This window comes from Panthera pardus, unplaced genomic scaffold (genome assembly GCF_024362965.1).
Source record: "Panthera pardus isolate Hobbes unplaced genomic scaffold, ASM2436296v1 HiC_scaffold_18, whole genome shotgun sequence".
Taxonomy (NCBI): Eukaryota; Metazoa; Chordata; class Mammalia; order Carnivora; family Felidae; genus Panthera; species Panthera pardus.
Genome location: NW_026526743.1, coordinates 3,498,650 through 3,518,552, shown reverse-complemented (window position 1 = coordinate 3,518,552; position 19,903 = coordinate 3,498,650). Strand labels below are relative to the sequence as shown.

The window sequence follows — 19,903 nt, the reverse complement described above, 5'->3', positions numbered from 1 at the left end:
CTCCACCCCAACGCGACCACACGGGGGCCTCATCTGGGAGGAACCAGAAAAAAGTTCTAGTAGAGAGGGGGCGGAGGGCGTTATCCTGGAACTATAGGCGGAATCTCCCTTTGTTGCCGTCCAATCAGACTCAGAGTTGGGTTTGTGGGCGGGGCCAAGGACACTCCTGGATTGTCTCTAGGTAAGTCGGGGCCCTGTGTGGAAAGCTAGAAGGGAAACGCTGTGGGATTTCCTTGCACATGGAGGCGATCTTCAGGTCTGACTCCAGTCATAAAGCTCTCTGCATCACGTGAGCCACCTCACCTTCGCTCCAACGACATCCTTAATTTCAGTCGTGGCGTAACAGAGTGGAAGGACGTGGCCGGCTCGTCCCTCTGAATGCCCTCAGCCTGGATTCCGCTCTTCAGCAAACCCTAGCTGTATTCGAGGGTCAACGGACAAGTTCAAGGTCGGGCAGCGGCTGCTCAGTGTGCATCGGGACTCCGGACTCCTCGGTTTCCTAACCGAGAAGTGGGAGACCTACAAATTGGGGGTCTTAGTCTCCGGGAAGGGGTTCTTTCCCCTTAGCGATCACTTCCTCCTCCGTGTGGGGTGGGCGGACCCTCCCCATAAAGTCCAGATAGTCCTGGTGGGTTCTGCTGGGGCTGAGCGCCCTGGGGAAATGGGTCCCCAAGTTGCCCTCCTGGTGGCGGCGCTAGCCGGCTGCCTGCTTCCTGCCCGGAGCTGTGTCACGTGTGATCGAAGGGTCGTGGCCGCGCTGGACTCCTTCGATAAGGAATACCTGCCTACCCACCTGGCGCCCGAGCGTCACAGAGAAGTGATGAGAACGATAAAAGCAACCGTGGGGAACTTCACCAAACTGCCAAATTTACAGCGTTCCTTTATCGGGGTTATCGGTGAGGGCAGGGTAGAGCGTGGGAACCCTGGGTCATGGGAAACGAGGGGTCTAGTCCTAGGATTGCTAGGGGCGGGGTGGGGGGGGGACGGGAGGGAAGAGCTGAAGGCAGAGTCTACTGGGTTCAGGCATGGGGAAGGCTGGGATGCAGAATCCAGGCCTTGCCAAGGCTAGGAATACACTTTCCCTACGCCTTGCCTTGCCATTTTGGATAAAAACTACAACTCCCAGCAGGCAACGGGCGGGCAATCGCTTTACAGCCCCATCCTTGCCCAGTGGCCACATGGGTATTGTAGTTTGTAACGCTAGCTGAGCCAAGAGAGCTTAAGGTTTGGAATCTGAGGTTCTGTCTCCCCTCCCCGCATCCCCTGTGTCCCTCCAGATGAAGCCACAATGGAAACGTCAGTCTTGAGTTTTCTGAGGAGTGTGAAATATATCACAAACCGTGGTTTAAGAGGTAAATGCACACAGATGGGCGGGGGGAGAAGCTCCAGAATCTTTGGCTCTGGAGTCAAACTGCCTAGCTTCAAATACCTGCCCAGTCATCCCTTAGCTGTGTGGCTTTGCGGGAAGTTTTCCACCTCTAAAATGGATCATAACGGTGCCTGGACACCGGCTCTCGCTTAGCTCAGTGGCCGGCATGGTTAAGTGGTCATTCAATTTCATTGTCGCTCCCTGAGAAGTCCCCAACGGGAACTGGCATGCCCTTCAGACAGAGGCAAACTTTCTGCACCTCACTCCTGGGGTGGGGAGCGGAGGGGTCGCACTCCCTGTCACCCTGCTTCTTCCCAGATGACACTTTAGAGAAGGAGTTCTCTGAGATGTTGACTCGGGAAAAAGAAAGCTTTCAGAGCTACGTCGCTCGGTTCCAAAGAGAGGGTGAGGGAATATGGGTTCTGTACGGGACCACAGCCCCTTCCTCCACCAGTCCCAGGGTCTATGTCCCCAGCCCCTGCTTTCTATGTCCATCCCCTTACCTCTCCCGACCGCGCCCTCCCTTGGACCCAGAGCTCCAGGCACCCGGGTCCTTCCTCCCTCCAACCCAAGAGCCCAAACCCCCACCTATTCCTTCTCCCCCTCTCTCATGTCCTTTAGCTTAGAAATCTGATACCGTTATTTTTTTCTTCCTTCTGAGGCAGATTTCTGTCCCAACAAATGTGGTGAGTCCAGATGATGGAAGATGGTTTTTTATCCTTCATCCTTGCCCCATGAATACCCAGCCTTTCTCCTCCTGCTTTGGGTCTCGATGGTTCTTCCTTCCCCACGTCTGAGAGGTTCCTCGTCCCCAGTAGTCCTTCTGCACAGCAGACTCCTGGGCAACGGGTCCTATTCCATGTGGGCTCCTCACTGAGCCCGGTTAGATCCCTCTTCCGGCAGGTCTGCCTTCTAGCCCCGCCCCTTGGGTTGACCTCTCGGGATTGGGCGCCTGATCCCTCCCCAGCCCTTGACCCTGCCCTCTACTGTTAGTCTCCTCTGTTAGGATAAATAGAGCCTTGATCTCTCCCCTCAGGTACGATGTTGCAGCTTCTGCTCTGGTGCCACATATGCAGAAAGCACCTTTACCTTTGTCGAAAGTCCACAGATTGCGGAGGTGAGAGGCTGGGGCCAACGGGAGGGGTTGGCGCAGGAGAGGCGGAGCCGGAGGAGAGAGGGAGTCTTGACAGGGCGGAGACTGAAGCCTGCCTGTTAGCAAAGAAGGGCCTGGACCCAGTGGGAGGGAGTTGATGGAGGGCCTGGAACCACGAGGAAGCACCCACCCCACCATAACCTTTGTCCCCAGTGCGCCAAATCAACGTCCACGAAAAGGAAGACTTGGTCCTGGACTGTGAGCTCGACTGGCATAAATTATCTGAAGGCCTGACCAACTACAGCTTTTACAGGGTGGGACTTTCAACCCCAAGTCCATTAGGCTTGTGTGAGCGCCGACCCCTGTATCCACAAGCTTGTTCCCACAATCCCCATGACCCACGACCTACCAAGTTTGCCTTCTACGGATCCCCGGGGACCCCATGCCCTTACCAGTACACCCTGGATTCCCATCTTGCCCACTGAGATCCCGTGATGATCTCACCTCTGTTCTCCCTAAGGCCTGAATTCCCCAGGCCTCTGTGATCTCTTGAACTTGGGTCTAGGTTTGGGGGAGCAATTCTGAGACCTTGGTGTACAAGGGGAAACGACCCACCCTGACCAAGCCCCTCGTGGGGCCAGAGGATGCAGGTACCTACCGCTGCGAGTTGGGCACTGAGCGACATGGCCCATCCACGATCATCCATTTTGAAGTCACAGGTCAGTGCTGGGGAGTCGACAGAAGTGTGGGGTTCAGTTTCGTGGGTTTGGGGTACAGCCATCTTCAGGGCGTGGCCTGCGGGTTAAAACTTCCCTGTGGGATGTGGATTCCGGCCATGGGGGTGTGGCTTCCTGTCCTGGGCGTGGCCACTGCTCACCTGGACCATGCTTCCTGCAGTTAGGGTCCTGATTATCTCCTGGAAGGCCTGGGTTTGGGGAAGGTTGGCGTGGAGATAGCTTGCCTGGGCCACGAAGGGCCCTTGGGACCCTCTCAGGTCTGCTCTTTCCCTTTCTTCTGTCAGTGTTGCCTCAAAGAATCATTGTGGAGACAACGTCCAAGTCTTCAACCTTTGTAACCCAGCCTTCAATGTCTGTAACCCAGTCATCAACCAGTGGAACCCTGGCTGAGATCGGGCATGACCTGTCCCTAACTCTCGGGAGGGTAGAGTACCCGAAGTCGGAGAATAAGCTGAGAGGCCGTCTCATAGGGCTGCTGATCTGGGGGTTTGTGGTGCTGATCATCGGCATTCTCACCGCGTGAGTCGCCCACGGAAGAAGTCAGGGCTTGGAGCAAGGGGCGGGATGTCCACCCTCCAAAGGGAGGAGGTTGTTCTCTTGGGGATGGGGTGGGGCTTACCTCTGCCGACTAAGTTGGGGTCATTGCGAGAATAAGATCCAATATAGGGAGGCTGGGAGGAGTGTCCCTCACTCAGGACCTAATCTGGTTCTGCTATTTGCACCCCACCCTCCCCCAGCGTCCTTTGCTTTCGGCCTGGGAAGGTGATCGATTCCATGAATACCTGGTTCTCCGCTGACAGGGCGGGTCTTCCATCGGGCTAGGTCCCAAAGAGTCAGCCTTCACAGGAGCAGGTTCCGAAGGTACCGAAGGAAAAGGCCACAGTACCGTGGCACAAATAAAGATTTATCTGGTTGTCTAACTACCGGACTCATTTCCTTTGCTCTGATCCTCACTCTCGGTTTCCGAGAGAACTCTGGGGCTGGTCTCCTGTCCTAGAAGGAGAGCCTGGGAACATGCGTCCCTTCATCATGACAGGGCCACCTGGCTGAGATGTAATTCTGGAATCAAGGAGTGGGGAAGGACCAGCCCTACCCAGATCTCCTCCCTCAGGCCCGTCCTCTCACAGGATGCCCCCTCCCAGCTCTTCCTGCCAGGTTTGCTCTTGTCTTTTCTGGATCCCCAGCCAGTACTGGGAGCCTGGGCAGAGGCAAAGGCTGAAGGGGAACAGCGGGGTCAGGAAGCAACAGGACCAACAGAGCCAGGGCCCTGGGGTGCTGTTGGGACCTGAAGCAGGGTAAGAACCAAGGACCCTGAAGTCCAGACCCCTCCTCCCTCAGACTTAGTGTTGAGGGAGCATAAGGCAGGCTGAGAGCAACATAGAAGCTAGCACTCCCCACCCCCTGGTGGGATATAGGTGACATTCCTCAGGCACTCCTGAGGTACTTTGTCTTTTCTTCCTTTACTCTCATTTTAGGGGCTTTTCGCGAAGTATGGTCTTACTGGAACCCTTTTCATGTGGATTGCTCAGGCTGCGATCCTCTAGCCCGTGTCTACTCTATGGGGAGGAGAAAGCCTGTCTTTTGGCTGGATATTACTACCTGGGTGGGGTGGTAATGAGACCCAGAAACTTGGTGCCCTCTCTTTACTCCTGTCTTCAGGCAAAGTTGTCTGTCTTGTGCATGGGACAGCCACCTGTCCAAGTAGCCAAGTGGACTAACACGGCTGCCAATCTTATGATTCCCGTGTGAGGTATCTTCCTCATTGGTCCAAGGTGATCCCCTCCACATTTCTGGTCTAGCTGCTTCTAGCCTCGGAACCTCCCACGGAGAGCTGGCGAAACCACTACTCGATTGAAAGAACATTGAACCGGGGACCGTTTCTTAGGGAAGTTGGCTGTGAAGACCTTACATGTTGGAATGTCACTTAGATCACGGTGGATTTCTGTCTTTACTGTTTTCAATCAGTGTCCTCTACTAACTGCTACTTAAATTACCAAATTGGGTCATTCCCCCTTGCAAAACTTTTCCAGTGTTTTCCACGGGCTCTAAATGACAGTTGACTGTCCTTCTCAGCAAGGCAAATTTGGTCCATAGGTCAGACACCCATCTGTAGTCTGGGGGAAGCGAAGGGATGCTAACATCCCTCTTTTAGGAGCCCTTAATCGGCTAGTCGGTGGTCACAGCGATTTCGTTTGAGGGTTGTGTCGGGTCGCTTTGGCACCGGGAACCTCTGACGTTTCCTGTGCCTGGGACACCACCAGGGAGCCGGGGGGTGGGGCGGTTGTCAGGATAATAGATGCTTTCTCTCTAGGAGAAGCATGGGAGCTCCTCCTCTGTCTCCAAGGAGTCTCCCCTGGGATGTCTTTTAACCCACTGGAAACAATTTGGATTGCAAAATTTAGGAAAGGATTGATCTCCTGTAATGCTGCATGGCATCCGTAGGATCTAGCAGTTAGATCTCTTCTGCAGTAAACAGGGCAAATGGACAGAGGTACCCTAGGTCCAGGCCTTCACAGATCTAAATCACGACCCAGACCCAAAGGCCTCTTGCAGAATGTGTTTGCCAAAGTGTATTTGGCTGGTAAACTCCCTCCTGACATATTGGATGTCTAAATAGGCCTCCTCTAAGTGAATCCAGGCTGTTGGAGGAAACACAGGCCATTTCCAACCAAGGGGACGCTGACTCTTTCTCTCTGTTCCTCCTCCTAACCGGTGTGAGGGCTTCTCAACCTCATTCATTTCCTGGGTTAACGGCTACAATCGGAGGTAATTGTGATTAGTCTCTCTCGGGTCTGGGACTTTACGGAATATTCCCCAGCAGCTGCCGAAACTCCATTCATTTTAGGGAAATTCCCTATCTTCTCCAGCCTGACACGGACCGCCTAATTCTTCTTTGGTGGAAAAAACATGCCATCTGCTCATCTGTTCAAGTTGACAGGCTTTAGTACCAGGAGACCCCTCTCTCTCTGTGACCCCAAACGTCACAGACAAGTGATGAAAACAATAAGAGAAACCGTGAGGAATTTCAAGGACCTGCCACATTTAAAGCCTCCATTATATGGGGCTGTCGGTGAGGGGAGCTTAGAGCCTGGGAACCCTGGGTCCTGCAAAAGGAAGGGTCTGGGGCTAGGATTGCTGCAGGAGGGGGCAGGCGTGGAGAAACGGGAAGCGCTGAGGGCAAAGTCTACCGGGTTCAGAAATGGAGAAGGCTGGGATGCAGAATCCAGGCCTTGCCAGGGCTAGGAATACACTTCCCCTATAGGCCTTACCTTGCCATTTTGGATAAAAACTACAACTCCCAGCAGGCAACGGGCGGGCAATCGCTTTACAGCCCCATCCTTGCCCAGCGGCCACATGGGTATTGTAGTTTGTAACACTAGCTGAGCCAAGGAGACCTTAAGGCTTGGAATCTGAGGTTAGAGCTCCCCTCCCCGCATCCCCTGTTCCCCTCCAGATGAGGCCACAATGAAAATGGCAGCGTCGAGTTTTCTGAGGAGTGTGAAACTTATCACAAACCGTGGTTTAAGAGGTAAATGCACACAGATTGGGGGGGGGGGGGGGGAGAAGCTCCAGAATCTTTGGCTCTGGAGTCAAACTGCCTAGCTTCAAATACCTGCCCAGTCATCCCCTAGCTGTGTGGCCTTGGAGGAGGTTCTCTGCCTCTAAAATGGATCATAACGGTGCCTGGACACCAGCCCTCGCTTAGCTCAGTGGCCCGCATGGTTAAGTGGTCATTCAATTTCATTGTCGCTCCCTGAGAAGTCCCCAACGGGAATTGGCATGCCCTTCAGACAGAGGCAAACTTTCTGCACCTCACTCCTGGGGTGGGGAGCGGAGGGAAGCACTTTACGTCACCCTGCTTCTTCCCAGATGACACTTTAGAGAAGGAGTTCTCTGAGATGTTGACTTGGGAAAAAGAAAGCTTTCAGAGCTACGTCGCTCGGTTCCAAAGAGAGGGTGAGGGAATATGGGTTCTGTACGGGACCACAGCCCCTTCCTCCACCAGTCCCAGAGTCTCTGTCCCCAGCCCCCTGCTTCTCTACGTCCAGCCCCTCACCTCTCCCGACCGCGCCCTCCCTTGGACCCAGAGCTCCAGGCACCCGGGTCCTTCCTCCCTCCAACCCAAGAGCCCAACCCCCACCTATTCCTTGGCCCCCCTCTCTGGTGTCCTTTACCTTTGAAACCTGATAATAATTTCTTCCCTTTCTTCAGATGAAGATTCTTGTCCCAACAAATGTGGTGACTCCGGATTATGGGAACTGGTTTTCTATCCTTCATCCTTGCCCCGTGAATACCCAGCCTTTCTCCTCCGGCTTTGGGTCTCGGTGGTTCTTCCTTCCCCACGTCTGAGAGGTTCCTGGTCCCCAGTAGTCCTTCTGCACAGCGGACTTCCTGGCCCGCGGGTCCCCTTCTCTGGGCGCTCTTTCCTGAGACTGGTTACACCCCTCTTCAGGGAGGACTGCCTTCTAGCCCCGCCCCTTGGGCTGACCTCTAGGGATTAGGGGCCTTGGCCCTGCCCTCTCCGTGTAGCCCCTTCTCTCGGGGTGCCGAATTACAACCTTGTTCATGCCCCTTCAGGTGTATTGTTGCGGCTTCTGAGGTGGTGCGATTCTTGCCTGCTGCACACTTACCCTTGTCGAAAGTCCACAGATTGCGGAGGTGAGAGGGCTGGGGCCAGCGGGAGGGGTTGGCGCGAGAGGGGTGGAGCCAGAGGAGAGAGGGCGTCGTGACAGGGCGGAGACTCAAGCTGGCACCCTAGCAAACATGGGGGGCCCAGACCCAGTGGGAGGGAGTTGAGGTAGGACCGGAAACCATGAGGAAGCACCCCACCGTCACTCCCTGTTCCCAGGGCGCCAAATCAACGTCCATGAAAAGGAAGACTTGGTCCTGAACTGTGAGCTCCACTGGCATATAATTGCTACAGGCGGGTTCCATTACAGCTTTTACAGGGTGGGCCCTTCAACCCCAAGTCCATTAGGTTTGTCTGAGCCCCCGACCCCTGTAGCCACAGGCTTGTTCCCACAATCCCTGTGACCCATGACCTACCAAGTTTGACTTCTATTGATCCCCGGGAGCTACTACCCCAGGCCTGAATTCCCGACACCTCTGTGACCCCTTGATCTTGGGTCTAGATTTCGGGGAGAAATTCTGAGACCTTGGTGTACAAGGGGAACTGGCTCACCCTGACCAAGCCCCTCGTGAGGCCAGAGGACGAAGGTAACTACCGCTGTTGAGTTGGGCACCGCGGGAGTGAGCACACTCTAGGTCATCCGTTTTCTTTTTTTTTCTTTTTTTTTTTTTTTCTTTTTTTTTTTCAATGTTTTTTATTTTTATTTTTGGGACAGAGAGAGACAGAGCATGAAAGGGGGAGGGGCAGAGAGAGAGGGAGACACAGAATCGGAAACAGGCTCCAGGCTCCGAGCCATCAGCCCAGAGCCCGACGCGGGGCTCGAACTCACGGACCGCGAGATCGTGACCTGGCTGAAGTCGGACGCTTAACCGACTGCGCCACCCAGGCGCCCCGGTCATCCGTTTTCACAACGGTCAGTGCTGGGGAGTTGACTGAAGTGTGGGATTCAGGGTTGTGTGTTGGGGGGACAGTCAGCTTCAGGGCATGGCTTCAAGCCACCGGGATGTGGCTTCCTGCCCTGGGTGTGGCCCCCAGCCCCCTTGACCAGGCTTTCTGCAGTTAGGGTCTTGATTATCCCCTGGAAGTCCTGGGTGCTGGGGAAGGTTGGCGCGGAGATAGCTTGCCTGGGCCATGACTGGCCTTTGGGACCCAACCAGGTATGCTCTTTCCCTCTCCTCTACCAGTGTTGACTCGAAGAATCATTGCGGAGACAACTTCCAAGTCATCAACCTTTGTAACCCAGCCATCAACCATTGGAACCCAGTCACCAGCCATTGGGACCGAGGCCGAGGAGGAAATCTGGGATGACCTTTCCCCAACCCTCATGCCCTCAGAGCGTTCAAACCCAGAGGATGTGCAGACATGCCTTCTGATAGGGGCTGCTTCTCTGGTGCTTTTTCCTGCTGATCATAGGATTTTTCACTGGGTGAGCCAACCACTGAAGAAGGCAGGGCTTGGCGTGAGGGGTGGGGTCCCCACCTTCTTAATGTGGGAGGGGTCTTGTGGGGTTTGAAAACTGGGAGGGGCTCACCTACATGGGCGAAGCTTGGGTCATTGCTAGAAAAGGATCAAATACAAGGGAGGGTGGGAGGGGTGTCCCTCAGTCAGGACCTAATCTGTTACCGCATTTTGCACCCTACCGTCCCCCAGCGTACTTTGCTTTCGGTCTGGGATGGTGATCGATTCCATAAAGTCCAGATTCCGCACCAACAAGGCAGCTGCTCCACAGGACCAGCTTCCACAGAGTTGGCTGTCACAGAGCCAGCTGTCACATGACCAGCGCTCACACAGTTGGCTTTCAGAAACCCAGGTTCCGAAGGTTTGGAAAGTTCCAAAGGAAAAGGCCACAGTGCCAAGGCGCAAATAAAGATTTATCTGGTTGTCTCTACATCAGGTTTATTTCCTCAGGTCTGACCCTCGGTTTTGGTTTCCCCAGAGGAGAGGTCTGGGCTGGTCTCGTGTCCTAGAAAGAGAGACCGGAAACCGTGTCCCTTCATCGTGGCAGGGCCACACTGGCTGAGATGTAGCTCCAGAATTAAGAAGTGGGGAAGGGCCAGTCCTACCTAATTCTCCCCACCCCCACCCAGGTTCGGTCCTCTCCAAGGAACCCTGTCCCCACATTTACCATGGGTTTCCTCTTGCCTTTTCCTGTCCTGCAGCCAGTGCTGGGAGCTGGGGCAAAGCCTGACAGGAACAGTGGGGTCAGGAAGCCACCAGGGCCAAGGGAGCCAGGGTTCCGGGGTGCTGTTGGGACCTGAGGCAGGGGAAGACCCAGGCATCCGGGGGTCCACACCCAAGAGCCCGTCTCCAGCAATCTTCATCCCAGCACCCACGAGCTAGGCTCCCATCCTTCTCCTCCACCCAGACTTACGAGTTCACCCCAGCCCCCAGCACGGCAACCCCACCACTGAGGGCCTAGTCTGGGGGGACCAGATGAACTTTCTAGTCTGAGGGGGCTGTCTGCTTTGTCCTGGAACCATAGGCGGAGCCTCCCTTTGTTGCCGTCCAATCAGACTCAGAGTTGGGTTTGTGGGCGGGGCCAAGAAAATTCCGGGGGAGCGTCGTCTCTAGGGAAGTCCCGCGGGGGGGGGGGGGGGGAGGGGGCGGGCCAGGTAGTAACGTAGAAGGGGGAGGGTGTGAGAATTCCTTGTAGATCGGGGTGAAAGGTGACCCTGGCTCCAGTCATAAAGCCCTCCACATCACGTGACCAACGTCACCCTCTCCCCAACAACATTCTTATTTTCAGTCTTGGGAAATCGAGTGGAAGACGGTGGCCTGCTCGTCCCTTCCAAAAGCCCTCAGCCCGGTTTCGGCTGTTGCGCTACAACATTCAAGGTCAAGGTCGGGCAGCGGCTGTCTAGGGTGCCTCGGGACTCCGGACACCTCGGTTTCCTAACGGAGAAGTGGGAGCCCTGCAAATTGGGGCTCTTCGTCTCAGGGATAGGCTTCTTTCCCCTTAGCGATCACCTCCTCCGAGTGGGGTGGGAGGACCCTCCCCGGGGTTCTGTGCGGGCTGAGCCCTCTGGCCTCAATGGGTGCCCAAGTAGCCCTCCTGGTGGCGGCGCTAGCCGGCTGCCTGCTTCGGGCCCGGAGCTGTGTCATTTGTGATCCAAGGGTCGTGGCCGCGCTGGACGCCTTGGAAAAGGAATACCTGCCTACCCACCTCGCCCCCGGGCGTCACAGACAAGTGATGGAAAGGATAAGAGAAACCGTGAGGGATTTCCGGGACCTGCCATATTTAGAGGACACCTTTATGGGGGTTATCGGTGAGGGCAGGGTAGAGAGTGGGAATCCAGGGTGGAGGGAAAGCAGGGGTCTGGTGCTCGGATTGCTGGAGGCGGGGGAGGGACGGGACGCAAGGGTTGGAGGCAGAGTCTGCTGGGTTCGTGAATGGAGAAGACTGAGATGCCGATTCCAGGCCTTCCCCTGGGCAAAGGAATACGCTGTTTCCCTAGTCCTTACCCTGCAATTTTGTAAAAAAACAACAAACAAACAAAAAACAAAAAAAAAAACAAAAAACAACAAACCCACAAAACAAACAAACAAAAAAACTACATCTCCCAGAAGTCACGGGCGTGCAATCCATTTACAACCCTGGCCTTGCCCAGTAGCCTCATGGGTATTGTAGTTTTTGACACTAGCTGAGCCAATAAGACCTTAAGGCTTGGAATCTGAGGTCTAGCTCCTCTCCCCGCATCCTGTGTCCCTCCAGATGAGGCCACAATGGAAACGTCAGTCTTAAGTTTTCTGAGGAGTGTGAGATTTATCAGAAACAGTGGTGCAGCAGGTAAATCCACACAGGGGCCAGGGGATGGGGCTCCAGCAACTTTTAGAGAAATGTTTTTTGGTGAGGACGGGTCTGGTAGTGGCTCTGGAGCCCACCTGCCTCGGTTCAGCTTCCCGCCCAGTCACCCCTTGCTGTGTGGCCTTGAGGGAGGAATTTCCCAGATTTGTCCCCTCCAAAATGGGTCCTAACAGTGTCTGCATGCAGGCGTCACTTTGCTCAGCGGGGGCATTGTTAAGTGGTCATTCAATTTTCACTGTCCCTCCCCTCACCGTCCCATCCCAATGTGGAATGCCAATCTCTTCACACAGAGGGAACTTCCTCCTGGGGTGGGTGGGGAGGGGAAAGCACTCTGTCACCGTGCTCCTTCCCAGATGACTCTTTCGAGAAGGAGGTCTCCAAGATATTGACTCGGGAAAAGGCAACCTTTCAGAGCTACATCCTTCGGTTCCAACGAGAGGGTGAGGGATGATGGGTTCTGTACGCGACCACAGCCCCTTCCTCCAACAATCCCAGGGTCTCTGCCCCCAGCCCCCTGCTTCTCTATGTTCACTTCCTCACGTCTGCCGATCCGGTCCTCCCTGGGACCCAGAGATCCAGACATCCGGGTCTTTCCGCCCTCAAACCCAAGAGCCCAACCCAAAACGTAGTTCTTCGTCCTTTCTCTCAAGTACTTCATCTTTGATCTGATTTTTTTTTTTTTTTTCTATCGAGGCAGATTTATGTCCCAACAAATGTGGTGAGTCCGGATTATGGGAGCTGGTCCTCTATTCCTTATCCTCGCTGGGTTAATACCCAGCCTGTCTCCTCCCGCGTTGGGTCTCGATGCTTCTTCATCCTCCACGTCAGAGAAGTTCCTGTTCTCCAAGTCCTCCTGCACCGCGGTCTCACTGGGCAGCGGGTCATGTTCTACGCGTGCCCTTTACTGAGCCTGGTTCCATCAGTCTTCCCAAGTACTGCCTTCTAGCCCCGCCCCCTGGGCTGACCTCCAGGGATTAGGCGCCTGAGTCCTCCCCGGACCTTGGCCCTGCCCTCTCCGTGTAGCCTGGCCTCTGGGGCCAATACCGCTTCGTTCCTGCCCCTTCAGGTACGATGTTGCAGCGTCTGATGTGGTGCAGTGATTGCGTCCAGGACAATTACGTTTGTCGAAAGTCCCGAGATTGCGGGGGTGAGAGAGCTGGGGCCAGCTGCGGGGGTTGGCAAGAGAGGGGCGGAGCCAGAGGACAGCGTGAGTCGAGAGAGGGCGGGGACTGGAGAAAAAGCAGGGCGGAGCCCAAGTGGAGGGAGTTGAGAGAGGGCCAGCAACCTTGAAGAAACACCCGACCTTAATCCCCTGTCCCCAGTGCGCCACATCAACGTCCACGAAAAGGAAGACCTGGTCCTGGACTGTGAGCTCAACTGGCATAAGTTATCTCAAGGCCTGACCTATTACAGCTTTTACAGGGTGGGCCCTTCAACCCCACCAACCCCAAGTCCATTAGGCTTCTGTGAGCCCCCACCTCTATATCCACAGCCTTGGTCTCACAATCCCTATGACCCATGACCTACCAAGTTTGACTTCTGATCCCCGGGGACCCCACACCCTTAGCAGTATACCCTGGACTCCCATCTCCCCCATTGAGATCTCGTGATGCTCTCACCCCTGTAATTCCCCAACCCCTGAATTCCCCCAGGCCTCTGTGACCCCTTGAGCTTTGGGCCTAGGTTTGGGGGAGCAATTCTGAGACCTTGTTGTACAAGGGGAAATGGCCCACCCTGACCAAGCCCCTCGTGAGGCCAGAGGATGCGGGTGACTACCGCTGCGAGTTGGGCATTGAGCGATCCGGCCCAGCCACGGTCATCCATTTTGAAGTCACAGGTCAGAGCTGGGGAGTCGACGGAGGTGTGGGAATCAGGGTCCTGGGTTTGGGGGATGGCAGGGAGCGTGGGGGCGTGGTCTTCAGGTTAAAACTTCCCTTCGGGGTGTGGATTCAGGCCACGGGGGTGGGGCTCCCTGTTCTGGGTGTGGCCACCGCTCTCATTGACCGGCCTTCCAGCAGTGAAGGTCATAATTATCTCCTTGAAGCCCTGGGTCTTGGGGGAGGTTGGTGTGGAGAGAGCATGCCTGGGCCAAGGCGGACCCTTGGGGCCTGCTCAGGTCGGCTCTTTCCCTCTCCTCTGTCAGTGTTGCCTCAAAGAATCTTTGGGGAGATAACGTCCAAGTCTTCAACCTTTGTAACCCAGCCATCAACCACTGAAACCCAGTCACCAACCATTAGAACACAGTCCCCAGCCATTGGAACCGAGGCTGAGGAAATCTGGGGTGACCTTTCCCCAACCCTCCGGCCCTCCGAGTGTTCAAACCCGAAGAACGTGCAGACAGGCCTTCTGATAGGGCTGCTGCTCTGGTCCTTTTTGCTGCTGATCCTGGGCTTTGTCACCGGGTGAGCCAACCACTGAAGAGGCAGGACGCGGAGAGGGGGCGGGGTCTCCACCTTCCTACTGCAGGAGAGGTCCTGCGGGGGATGGGGCTTAGAAAACTGGGTGGGGCTTACCCAGGTGGGCAAAGCTTAGGCCATGCTAGAAAATGATCAGATATTAGGAGGCTGGGGAAGGTGTCCCTCCCTGGGGACCTGATCCTTTACCACTTTCTGTGCCCCACCCTCCCCCAGCATACTCTGCTTTCGGTCTGGGATGGTGGTCGATTCCATAAAGTCCAGATACCACACCGAAATGGCAGCTGCTCCGCGGGACCAGGCTCCATAGAGTCAGCTGTCACAGAGCCGCGTTCTCAAAGTACCGAAGGACGAGGACACAGGACCAAGTCACAAATAAAGATTTATCTGGTTGCTGAAATATCAGATTCATTTCCTCGGGTCTGATCCTCAGTTTTGGTTTCCTGAGAGGAGAGCTCTGGGGCTGGTGGTCTCCTGTCCTAGAAGGAGAGACCCGGAAGCGGGGGTCCCTTCGTCGTGGCAGGGCCACCTGGCTGAGATGTAATTCCAGCATCGAGGAGTGGGGCAGAGCCAGGCCTACCCAGACCTCCTCCCCCAGGCCCATCTCTTGACAGGACGCCCCCTCCTCACTCTTCCAGCCGGCTTTCCTCTGGCGTTTTCCTGTCCCCCAGCCACTGCTGTGAGCCGGGGCAGAGGCAAAGGCTGAACATGAACAGCGGGTTTAGGAACCAACCAGGGAGAACGGAAACAGGACGCCGGGGTGCTGTTGGGACTTGAAGCAGGGTAAGAATCGGGGACCCGGGGATCCTCACGCCTCCTACTTCAGACCCAAGAGCCAGTCCCCAGGCATCTCCCATAAGAGCACCCAGGAGTTAGGCTCCCATCCTTCTCCTCCACCCACACTCATTAGTCTGAGCCACCCCTCTGCCCCAACCCGACCGCTCAAGGGCCTCATCTGGAAGGAATGGATAGATGAAAAGTTCTAGCGTGAGAGGGGGCGGTCTGCATCATCCTGGAACCATAGGCGGAGCCTCCCTTTGTTGCCGTCCAATCAGACTCAGAGTTGGATTTCTGGGCGGGGCCAATGAAGCTTCCTGGGAGTGTCTCTAGGGAAGTCAGGGGCCCAGTGTAGGCAGGTAGAAGGCGGCGGCTGTGGGATTCCATTGTACGTTGAGGCGATCCTCGAGCCTGACTCCAGTCATAAAGTTCTCCACATCACGTGACCAACCTCACCCTGGCTCCAACAACATCCTTAATATTATTCATGGCAAAATAGACTGGAAGGAGGTGGCCGGCTCGTCCCTCTAAATGACCTCAGCCTGGATTCCGCTATTCAGTGAACCCTACGTGTATTCGACGGTACAACCTTCAAGCTCAAGGTCGGAGAGCGGCTGTTTAGGGTGCATCGGGACTCCGGACTCCTCGGTTTCCTAACCGAGAAGTGGGAGCCCAACAAATTGGGGGTCTTGTCTCAGGGAAAGGGTTCTTTCCCCTTAGCGATCACTTCCTCCTCCGTGTGGGGTGGGCGGACCCTCCCCATAAAGTCCAGATAGTCCTGGTGGGTTCTGCTGGGGCTGAGCGCCCTGGGGAAATGGGTCCCCAAGTTGCCCTCCTGGTGGCGGCGCTAGCGGGCTGCCTGCTTCTTGCCCGGAGCTGTATCACCTGTGATGAGAGGGTTGTGAAGCAGTTGGACGCCTTGGAAAAAGAATATCTGCGAACCCACCTTGCCCCCGGGCGGCAGAGAGAAGTGATGGAAAAGATAAGAGATACCGTCGACAGTTTCAAGGACCTGCCAGATATACAGTCTACCTTCAATGGGGCTGTCGGTGAGGGCACGGGGGAGCGTGGGAACCCTGGGTCCTGGGAAAGGAGGGGTCTAGTGTTAGAATTGCTAGGGGCAGGGGGCGACGGGAGGGAAATGCTGAAGGCAGTCTACTGGGTTCGGGCGTGGAGAAGGCTGGGATGCAGAATCCAGGCCTTGCCAGGGCTAGGAATACACTTCCCCTATAGGCCTTACCTTGCCATCTTGGATAAAAACTACAACTCCCAGCAGGCAACGGGCGGGCAATCGCTTTACAGCCCCATCCTTGCCCAGGAGCCACATGGGTATTGTAGTTTGTAACACTAGCTGAGCCAAGAGAGCTTAAGGCTTGGAATCTGAGGTTAGAGCTCCCCTCCCCGCATCCCCTGTTCCCCTCCAGATGAGGCCACAATGAAAATGGCAGCGTCGAGTTTTCTAAGGAGTATGAAACTTATCACAAACCGTGGTTTAAGAGGTAAATGCACACACGGGCCAGGGGAGAATCTCCAGAATCTTTTGGCTCTGGAGTCAACCTGCCTAGGTTCAAATCCCCCCACCCCCGGTCATCCCCTAGCTGCGTGGCCTTGGAGGAGGTTTTCCGCCTCTAAAATGGATCATAACGGTGCCTGGACACCAGCCCTCGCTTAGCTCAGTGGCCCGCATGGTTAAGTGGTCATTCAATTTCATTGTCGCTCCCTGAGAAGTCCCCAACGGGAATTGGCATGCCCTTCAGACAGAGGCAAACTTTCTGCACCTCACTCCTGGGGTGGGGAGCGGAGGGGAAGCACTTTACGTCACCCTGCTTCTTCCCAGATGACACTTTCGTGAAGGAGTTCTCCGCGATGTTGACTCGGGAAAAGGAAACGTTTCGGCGCGATGTCGCTCGGTTTCACGGAGGTGAGGGAAGATGGGCTCCGTCAGGGACCACAGCCCCTTCCTCCACCAGTCCCAGGGTCTCTGTCCCCAGCCCCCTGCTTCTCTACGTCCAGCCCCTCACCTCTCCCGACCGCGCCCTCCCTTGGACCCAGAGCTCCAGGCACCCGGGTCCTTCCTCCCTCCAACCCAAGAGCCCAACCCCCACCTATTCCTTGGCCCCCGTCTCTGGTGTCCTTTACCTTTGAAATCTGATTATCATTTCATCGTTTTCTCCAGGTGAGGATTCTTGTCCCAACAAATGTGGTGAGTCCAGATTATGGGAACTGGTTTTCAATCCTTCATCCTTGCCCCGTGAATACTCAGCCTTTTTCCTCCGGCTTTGGGTCTCCTTGGTTCTTCCTTCCCCCCGTCTGAGAGGTTCCTGGTCCCCAGTAGTCCTTCTGCACAGCGGACTTCCTGGCCCGCGGGTCCCCTTCTCTGGGCGCTCTTTCCTGAGACTGGTTACACCCCTCTTCAGGGAGGACTGCCCTCTAGCCCCGCCCCTTGGGCTGACCTCTAGGGATTAGGGGCCTGACTCCGCCTACGACCTTGGCTCTGCCCTCTCCGTGTAGCCCCTTTTCTTGGGGCGAATTACAACCTCGTTCATGCCCCTTCAGGTGTATTGTTGCGGCTTCTGAGGTGGTGCGATTCTTGCCTGCTGCACACTTACCCTTGTCGAAAGTCCACAGATTGCGGAGGTGAGAGGGCTGGCGCCAGCGGGAGGGGTTGGCGCAGGAGGGGCGGAGCCAGAGGAGAGAGGGAGTCTTGATAGGGCGGAGACTGAACCTGGCCTGTTAGCAAAGAAGGGCTTAGACCCGGTTGGAGGGAGTTGATGGAGAGCCTGGAAGCACGAGGAAGCACCCCACCATTACCCTCGTCCCCAGTGCGCCAAATCAACGTCCATGAAAAGGAAGACTTGGTCCTGGACTGTGAGCTCGACTGGCACAAAATTGCTACAGGCGCGACCGGTTACAGCTTTTACAGGGTGGGCCCTTCGACCCCAAGTCCATGAGGGTTGTGAGCCCCCAACTCCTGTAGCCACAGGCTTGTTCCCACAATCCCTGTGACCCATGACCTACAGGTTTGCCTTCTACGGATCCCCGGCGACCCCACGCCCTTACGGGTATACCCTGGACTCCCATCTCTCCCCTGAGGTCTCCTGATGCTCTCGCCCCTGTACTTCCCCAAACCCTGAATTCCCCAGGCCCCTGTGACCCCTTGAGCTTTGGGTCTAGGTTCGGGGGAGCAAAGCTGACAGCTTGCTGTACATGGGGAAATGGCCCACCCTGACCAAGCAACTGGTGAGGCCCGCGGATGCAGGTACCTACCGCTGCGCGTTGGGCACTCCGGGAGTGAGCCTATTCTCGGCCATCCGTTTTGAAGTCACAGGTCAGTGCTGTTGACAGAAGTGTGGGGTTCGGCTTCGTGAAAACGAAGTGTGGGATTCAGTTGGATTAAAACTTCCTGTCGGAGTGTGGTTTCAGGCCACGGGGGTGTGGCTTCCTGGCCTGGGTGTGGCCCCCGGCCACCTTGACCTGCTTTCTGCAGTTAGGGTTGGGAGTATCTCCTGGGAGGCCTGGGTGTTGGGGACGGTTGACGTGGCGAGATCTTGCCTGGGTCAGGACGGGCGCTTGGGACGCTCTCAGGTCCGTTCTTTTCCTCTTCTCTATCAGTGTTGCCTCGGAAAATCATCTCGGCGATGGTGACATCGTCCAAGTCTGCAACCATTGGAGCCCAGTCACCAACCATTGGAACCCAGTCACCAACCACTGGAACCCAGTCACCAACCACTGGAACCCAGTCACCAACCATTGGAACGCAGTCACCAGCCATCAGAACCGAGGCCGAGGAGGAAATCTGGGATGACCTTTCCCCAACCCTCGAGCCCTCAGAGTGTTCAAAGCCCGAAAATGTGCAGACCGGCCGTCTGATAGGGCTGCTTCTCTGGTGCTTTTTCCTGCTGATCATAGGATTTTTCACTGGGTGAGCCAACCACTGAAGAAGGCAGGGCTTGGCGTGAGGGGCGGGGTCTCCACCTTCCTGAGGTGGGAGGGGTCTTGTGGGGTTTAGAAAACTGGGAGGGGCTCACCTACATGGGCGAAGCTTGGGTCATTGCTAGAAAAGGATCAAATACAAGGGAGGGTGGGAGGGGTGTCCCCCAGTCAGGACCTAATCTGTTACCGCATTTTGCACCCTACCGTCCCCCAGCGTACTTTGCTTTCGGTCTGGGATGGTGATCGATTCCATAAAGTCCAGATTCCGCACCGACAAGGCAGCTGCTCCACAGGACCAGCTTCCACAGGGTTGGCTGTCACAGAGCCAGCTGTCACATGACCAGCTGTCACAGAGTCCGCTTTCGGAAACCCAGGTTCCGAAAGCTGAGAAACTTCCGGAGGAATAGGCGACAGTACCAAGGTGCAAATAAAGATTTATCTGGTTGTCTCTACATCAGGTTCATTTCCTCAGGTCTGACCCTCGGTTTTGGTTTCTCCAGAGGAGAGGTCTGGGCTGGTCTCGTGTCCTAGAAAGAGAGACCGGAAACCGTGTCCCTTCATCGTGGCAGGGCCACACTGGCTGAGATGTAGCTCCAGAATTAAGAAGTGGGGAAGGGCCAGTCCTACCTAATTCTCCCCACCCCCACCCAGGTCCGGTCCTCTCCAAGGAACCCTGTCCCCACATTTACCATGGGTTTCCTCTTGCCTTTTCCTGTCCTGCAGCCAGTGCTGGGAGCTGGGGCAAAGCCTGACAGGAACAGTGGGGCCAGGAAGCCACCAGGGCCAACGGAGCCAGGGTTCCGGGGTGCTGTTGGGACCTGAGGCAGGGGAAGACCCAGGCATCCGGGGGTCCACACCCAAGAGCCCGTCTCCAGCAATCTTCCATCCCAGCACCCACGAGCTAGGCTCCCATCCTTCTCCTCCACCCAGACTTACGAGTTCACCCCAGCCCCCAGCATGGCAACCCCACCACTGAGGGCCTAGTCTGGGGGGACCAGATGAACTTTCTAGTCTGAGAGGGGGCTGTCTGCTTTGTCCTGGAACCATAGGCGGAGCCTCCCTTTGTTGCCGTCCAATCAGACTCAGAGTTGGGTTTGTGGGCGGGGCCAAGAAAACTCCCGGGGAGCGTCGTCTCTAGGGAAGTC

At 55.9% G+C, this 19,903-nt stretch overlaps 3 protein-coding genes across 7 annotated transcripts; all 3 read left to right on the top strand.

Moving 5' to 3' along the window:
* The first annotated feature begins 164 nt into the window (after positions 1-164).
* Positions 165-4,119, top strand: LOC109253114 (izumo sperm-egg fusion protein 1-like). Of its 3 annotated transcripts, XM_019425782.2 has the most exons (9): positions 165-896; positions 1,278-1,352; positions 1,688-1,774; positions 2,035-2,055; positions 2,406-2,486; positions 2,676-2,776; positions 3,028-3,181; positions 3,484-3,718; positions 3,937-4,119. In XM_019425782.2, exons 1-9 carry the CDS (start codon positions 662-664, stop codon positions 4,019-4,021), a joined length of 1,074 nt encoding a protein of 357 aa, XP_019281327.2. In that variant the 5' UTR covers positions 165-661; the 3' UTR covers positions 4,022-4,119. The 3 variants fall into 3 exon arrangements, with proteins under 3 accessions (XP_019281327.2, XP_019281328.2, XP_019281329.2); XM_019425783.2 differs by lacking the exon at positions 2,035-2,055; XM_019425784.2 differs by lacking the exons at positions 1,688-1,774; positions 2,035-2,055.
* Positions 4,120-6,341: 2,222 nt separating this feature from the next.
* Positions 6,342-19,210, top strand: LOC109252875 (izumo sperm-egg fusion protein 1-like). 2 transcript variants are annotated; one of them, XM_019425342.2, is made up of 9 exons: positions 14,547-15,874; positions 16,250-16,324; positions 16,663-16,746; positions 17,002-17,028; positions 17,382-17,462; positions 17,649-17,749; positions 18,000-18,153; positions 18,438-18,747; positions 18,973-19,210. In XM_019425342.2, the coding sequence occupies exons 1-9, from the start codon at positions 15,640-15,642 to the stop codon at positions 19,163-19,165; spliced, it is 1,260 nt and encodes a 419-aa protein (XP_019280887.2). In that variant the 5' UTR covers positions 14,547-15,639; the 3' UTR covers positions 19,166-19,210. The 2 variants fall into 2 exon arrangements, with proteins under 2 accessions (XP_053761550.1, XP_019280887.2); XM_053905575.1 differs by lacking the exons at positions 14,547-15,874; positions 16,250-16,324 and adding an exon at positions 6,342-6,728.
* LOC109253111 (izumo sperm-egg fusion protein 1-like) lies at positions 10,571-14,453 on the top strand. 2 transcript variants are annotated; one of them, XM_053905576.1, is made up of 10 exons: positions 10,571-10,599; positions 10,944-11,095; positions 11,542-11,616; positions 11,988-12,074; positions 12,332-12,352; positions 12,701-12,781; positions 12,957-13,057; positions 13,318-13,471; positions 13,778-14,036; positions 14,265-14,453. In XM_053905576.1, exons 2-10 carry the CDS (start codon positions 11,020-11,022, stop codon positions 14,356-14,358), a joined length of 948 nt encoding a protein of 315 aa, XP_053761551.1. In that variant the 5' UTR covers positions 10,571-10,599; positions 10,944-11,019; the 3' UTR covers positions 14,359-14,453. The 2 variants fall into 2 exon arrangements, with proteins under 2 accessions (XP_053761551.1, XP_019281326.2); XM_019425781.2 differs by lacking the exon at positions 10,571-10,599 and having other exon boundaries at positions 10,659-11,095.
* Positions 19,211-19,903: the final 693 nt, after the last annotated feature.

Excerpts from the sequence above, each read along its gene's own strand:
- LOC109253114 (XM_019425782.2), top strand. The coding sequence starts at position 662 with ATGGGTCCCCAAGTTGCCCTCCTGGTGGCGGCGCTAGCCGGCTGCCTG. Across the intron at positions 2,777-3,027 it reads CCAACTACAGCTTTTACAGG|GTTTGGGGGAGCAATTCTGA; the intron begins GTGGGACTTTCA and ends ACTTGGGTCTAG. Across the intron at positions 3,182-3,483 it reads CATCCATTTTGAAGTCACAG|TGTTGCCTCAAAGAATCATT; the intron begins GTCAGTGCTGGG and ends TTCTTCTGTCAG.
- LOC109253111 (XM_019425781.2), top strand. The coding sequence starts at position 10,861 with ATGGGTGCCCAAGTAGCCCTCCTGGTGGCGGCGCTAGCCGGCTGCCTG. Across the intron at positions 12,075-12,331 it reads CCTTCGGTTCCAACGAGAGG|ATTTATGTCCCAACAAATGT; the intron begins GTGAGGGATGAT and ends CTATCGAGGCAG. Across the intron at positions 13,058-13,317 it reads CCTATTACAGCTTTTACAGG|GTTTGGGGGAGCAATTCTGA; the intron begins GTGGGCCCTTCA and ends CTTTGGGCCTAG.
- LOC109252875 (XM_019425342.2), top strand. The coding sequence starts at position 15,640 with ATGGGTCCCCAAGTTGCCCTCCTGGTGGCGGCGCTAGCGGGCTGCCTG. Across the intron at positions 17,029-17,381 it reads TTCTTGTCCCAACAAATGTG|GTGTATTGTTGCGGCTTCTG; the intron begins GTGAGTCCAGAT and ends ATGCCCCTTCAG. Across the intron at positions 17,463-17,648 it reads AAAGTCCACAGATTGCGGAG|TGCGCCAAATCAACGTCCAT; the intron begins GTGAGAGGGCTG and ends CCTCGTCCCCAG.